General features: G+C 42.6%; 1 protein-coding gene across 2 annotated transcripts; it reads left to right on the forward strand.

Annotated features, from left to right (window-relative positions):
• The first annotated feature begins 355 nt into the window (after window positions 1-355).
• Window positions 356-3346, forward strand: LOC123087488 (PGR5-like protein 1A, chloroplastic). Of its 2 annotated transcripts, none has more exons than XM_044509504.1 (10): window positions 356-776; window positions 857-953; window positions 1038-1138; window positions 1462-1518; window positions 1847-1923; window positions 2090-2138; window positions 2299-2409; window positions 2493-2590; window positions 2734-2809; window positions 3038-3292. In XM_044509504.1, exons 1-9 carry the CDS (start codon window positions 450-452, stop codon window positions 2792-2794), a joined length of 978 nt encoding a protein of 325 aa, XP_044365439.1. In that variant the 5' UTR covers window positions 356-449; the 3' UTR covers window positions 2795-2809; window positions 3038-3292. The 2 variants fall into 2 exon arrangements, with proteins under 2 accessions (XP_044365439.1, XP_044365440.1); XM_044509505.1 differs by having other exon boundaries at window positions 357-776; window positions 3055-3346.
• Window positions 3347-4981: the final 1635 nt, after the last annotated feature.

The following is a 4981-nucleotide window of genomic DNA, read 5'->3' on the forward strand; positions in this document are numbered from 1 at the left end:
TTGTGGACAGCGTCTGTCAATCAACATCCTAAATAAATACATCAAGTTTCAACCAACAAAAATCCTAAATGGTATACTACTCCCTCCGTTCCGAATTACTTGTCGCAGGTATGGATGTATCTAGATGTATTTTAGTTCCAGATACATTCATTTCTACGACGAGTAATTTGGAACGGAGGAAGTAGGAAGCAAGACAGAGTGGAGTCTGACACCTGGACCATCATACATGGAGGGTGTACAAGATAAACCACAGACACACACAAGGGCAGAGTGAGAGTGGATTGGAGAAAGCAGAGGAGAGGAAGGCAGGGGAGCGCGGGATCTCGCTCCAACCTGCGCCACACGATGGCTCCAACCCCCAGCCCACCATATCCCACCCTCCCGCCACAACTTCTCTCCGCTGACTCACCACCACTTGCCGCCCACCGGACCGGAGCAAGGGACCGACCATGGCCACCGAGGTGGTGGCGCTCTCGCCGGCCTCCCGCCTGCCGTCCCTCTCCTCCAGGCCTAACGCTCTAGCCGCCTCCTCCTCCCGGTCCCGAGCACCTCGCGGCGCCCGTGCCCCCAGTTCACCGCTGGCGCTCACCACCTCCACGGGGCACCGGCGCAAAGCGCTCCTCCTCCTCCGGCCCCGCGCCACCGAGCAGCAAGGGCAGGTGCAGCAGCAGGACGAGGAGGTGGTGGACGGCAACGTGCTCCCCTACTGTAGCATCGACGGCAAGAAGAAGAAGACCATCGGGGAGATGGAGCAGGAGTTCCTACGAGCCCTGCAGGTACGTACAACTGATTCAACTTCTTCATGTTTCGATCGATTGCTCTGCTTCTTATCCACATGTACTCTCTTCTTGTGCAGTCCTTCTACTACGACCAGAAGGCCATCATGTCCAACGAGGAGTTCGACAACCTCAAGGAGGAGCTCATGTGGGAAGGCAGCAGCGTCGTCATGCTAAGTACGCCGCCCTGACAAACTGAATTTCCAGCTGCAGCTGCTGGTGTCTGATTCAAACCCCCGTCCATTTTCCTGCTGTTTTCAGGCGCCGATGAGCAGAGGCTGCTGGAAGCCTCCATTGCCTACATCGCCGGCAACCCCATCATGTCAGATGCGGAGTTCGACGAGCTCAAGCTTAGACTCAAGGTACCCCCAGCATCAGCATGGGCTATGATTCCATATCATTCTGGTTTCTGAATGAGATATGGAAATGCTAACAAATATTCAGTTAAACGTTCAAAACCACACACCTACTGTCACACATACTCTGCTCGTCAGGGTATTCCTCTCGCTGGACAAAATTAATATTATCATAGGACATGCTAGAGATAATGCAGTTAAAGATAGTAGATGCTTAAACATAGACACTCTGCTCACTAGGATATTAGTATGCTCTAAGTAACACAAATTAATATTTCTATGATCATTTTCGTAACTGGCCTTTCTTTTCTGCCTGCTACCTTTGCTAGCAAGATGGAAGCGACATCGTGACGGAAGGCCCCAGGTGCAGTCTACGGAGTCGGAAGGTAACTGATGATAAAAAAATAATAATCATACAGCAGTGATACTCTGCTGTAATATTTCCATTCTTTTATAGTGTTATCTGTTCACATTGATTCAAATTCAAGTAAGTCACTTCGGTTTGTATGGATGGATACTGCAACCCCCCATTGCCATGTGCAGTATGCCTGAAATTAGTCGACAGACACACCTTATATCGTGCTAAAAGCTCCGAAATCAAACTGCCAAAAATGCTGCTGCAACTTTTCATCCATTTCGTGATTCGTATTTGGTAAAATGTAATTGCCGGCCCCTTTTTTGCTCTACTCTGACCATCTACAAAACGTGGCACAGGTTTACAGCGATCTGACCGTTGACTACTTGAAGATGTTCCTGCTCAATGTTCCAGCAACTATTGTTGCTCTAGGACTGTGAGTTCATTGACATTCTTTCCTGAAAGAGTTTACTACTTGTACAATATTCATTCAAGTTGGATGAAACTGATTGCAACACAGGCTTCTTCTGTCACTTTAAGCAGGGATACTGACTGAGTTATGCTAATCATAGCTAATATTGACGTTTTAAATTTACATTTAGGTTCTTTTTCATCGATGAGCTGACTGGCTTTGAGGTCAATGTATTCCAGGTTAGTTAGTGTTTACTAATTTGCATACCCTACTCAATGTTGCAATCACATAAACATCCGTGGCCAGATATGTGGCCCATATTTTGTCACATCTTCTTAGTTAATCTGTTCATAGCTTTTTTCTTTTCTAATTGACTTTACATTTTTATGAACAATGAAGTTTCCGGAGCCCTTTGGCTTCATATTCACGTATTTTGCCGCTTTGCCTCTGATATTGGTAACGGCGCAAGTGGTAACCAAGGCCATAATAAATGATGTCTTAATCCTGAAGGTTTGTTATTCTCCCTTTCCCAATGCACACTTTGATGTATATATTGAGGTTGAGAGAAACTCACGGTTTTTCTTGCCGTCTAGGGGCCGTGTCCGAATTGCGGCACTGAAAATCTTTCCTTCTACGGGACGATACTGTCGATCGAGAGTGGTGGAGCAACAAACAATGTGAAGTGCGCAAAGTATGTTCCTTTAACTATCTCGCTCCATATTTCGCAAAAAAAAAACTATCTCGCTCCATGTTACCCATATCAGAGTTCTGAAGTACTGACATACTTGTTTCTAGCAACTATTAACATTACTGCGATGTTTTCTTTCTTCCCAGTTGCAAAACAGTGATGGTATACGACTCAAAAACTCGGCTGATCACACTTCCAGATTCATGAAGAGGATAATTATAGGTATGTGTCACTGTATCAGTCCTGTGGTAGCATATCTTGTCGCTTCCTGTGATTGACAGGGTGTCACTTTTACTCCCATGCAATTTGTTCTGCATTTCTACAAGGTTCATTATGGGAGAAGAAAACTAGAATATGATTTTTTTTGTTTATATTCAAGCCATATTAGTTATACGTGGTGCAGATATATAGGAACTTATATTGTTACTTTATGCAACTTTGATGTAACAGTGGCACTTCATTAACAGGGAGGAGCAACGAGATGCAGAGTTTGCCATTCATGCTTGGTAATTAAGTGAGCAAATGGAATTGTCAAGTCTGCAACAAACTGCTAGCTGCTTCTGTGTTGTAGTATGATTTTCTGTAGATATCTACTTGCAATTGTACCAGATTGGCACGAATGAAGCTGCACAATGTATAGAAGACCAAGATGGTTGTGAGCCTATGACATTAAACCGATCGATGCATATATGTACTCCTTGCCAATCGTCATGCGCCATGATAAAAAGGAAAAAGAGAAATAAGTGATTGCAAGGCCCAGTACATTGGCCACTGGACCATGGGACCATGGGTTGTGACCCACTGCGCAAGTGACGATGTTTCCTCTATTTTTAGGCCCATTGTGCAAGTGATAGCTTTAGGCTCGCCATTCGTGCCTCCCGCGATGAAACTCTGCACTTGTTTTCACTGGTCGCATGGGTCCTCACCCTTGTATACAAAAGAACGAAACACCTCATGCGCATCTAAAAAAGTAAACCATAGTTTTTTCTAAAACAAGCATTTCCTCACATAAATCTCACCTCCATCTTCACAAGAAAAACAAAACCTTTCTAAAAAACCCCACCTCCATCTAAAAAGACATTTTCTCACCTCAGCCAACCAGCGGCCGTCACTTGTCATAGCTGGTTGCTCTCCCAGCAACTCCCCCTTAATGGGTTTAATATCTACCTTCTTCTAAAAAAACTACCTTCCACTTTTTGAAATCACATTTGCAAGAACTGGAAGGTGTCCCAATATGAGAATCGAACAAGAAAGCTAACTGAAGTGGCTAATTACTTGGTTTGCGACTTGATTTTCAGGGCGAAAACTCATGAACTGGCTTCGGTGGTTGGATCAGGGCAACAACGACGCTTGCACATCGTGCCCTTTCTGACAGTGTTGTTGTCGGAGAACCTTACTAGTAGTCATTGTGTTCTAAAGATATATGATTGGTGTCAATGGACATTGCTATAGTTCATTGTTTGTTGTTTTGATCGCTTCCGTTTTTTTCTCTTTTCGATTTTATGTCTAGGCATAGCTTTGGTCTTGTATGACTTTGCTCTTTGCCGGCGTGACCCTTTTGTGTGTGTGTGTGTGTGTGTGAGAGAGAGAGAGAGAGAGAGAGAGAGAGTTGGTTGTGTGTCTTACTTATGTAGATGTCAGGTGTGTACTTATTGTGTTTGTAACCAGTTGATGTTTTATTATGAGTCAGTAAGAAATGCCCTTTATCGAATTTTTGTTTACTTGGTTTGCTAATTATGAAGTATAAAGTAGACATACGGTCAAAATAGATTATTGAGCCTCTTGTAATATTTAAGACCTGTTTTGACTCGAAAAGGATGAATTTCTACGCTAATGCTTTGATGAAAATCTCCTCAGAAACACCTTATATGCTCTAGATTTTTCTTCTTCTATTTTTTGTTAATTTAATCATTAACTAAACAAAATTATGAAGACATTTCTAATACCATACATTGTGGATACTACTACACAGATATTTAAGGGTACACACACAAACACTATATTCATGCAAATATCACAAAGTAATCTAGAAAACATGTGATCTTATCTTTCTTCTTTTCTAGCATTTAAGAGGATCTACTTAATTTTTTGAGGTAAAAATACATTGAACAAAAACCTAATGTACACTTGACATGTTTAGGCTTTGAAACAATATATGAACTAAGATTGCAATTTGAAACAAAAGAACTTATAAAAGGTAAATACAAAGTTAGTATAAATAATGATATTTATTTAAGCTCGTACCATGGCACAACAATTGTTTATATTGGTCCTCGGGTTTACCCACTGGGTACTGGGTTGGCTGTTAGGGCAGAGGTGGATGTAGAAAGGTATCCGCCACATCCTAAAAAACTAGCCCATTATTAGTATCTGTAATAGAAATACATTTAGACC

Source organism: Triticum aestivum, chromosome 4A, assembly GCF_018294505.1.
Source record: "Triticum aestivum cultivar Chinese Spring chromosome 4A, IWGSC CS RefSeq v2.1, whole genome shotgun sequence".
Lineage (NCBI taxonomy): Eukaryota > Viridiplantae > Streptophyta > Magnoliopsida > Poales > Poaceae > Triticum > Triticum aestivum.

What these genes read in the sequence shown, in the direction of transcription:
- LOC123087488 (XM_044509504.1), top strand. Translation starts at nt 450, where the DNA reads ATGGCCACCGAGGTGGTGGCGCTCTCGCCGGCCTCCCGCCTGCCGTCC. An exon ending in AGCTCAAGCTTAGACTCAAG is followed by an intron (nt 1,139 to 1,461) that starts GTACCCCCAGCA and finishes TACCTTTGCTAG; the next exon opens with CAAGATGGAAGCGACATCGT. An exon ending in ACTATTGTTGCTCTAGGACT is followed by an intron (nt 1,924 to 2,089) that starts GTGAGTTCATTG and finishes ATTTACATTTAG; the next exon opens with GTTCTTTTTCATCGATGAGC.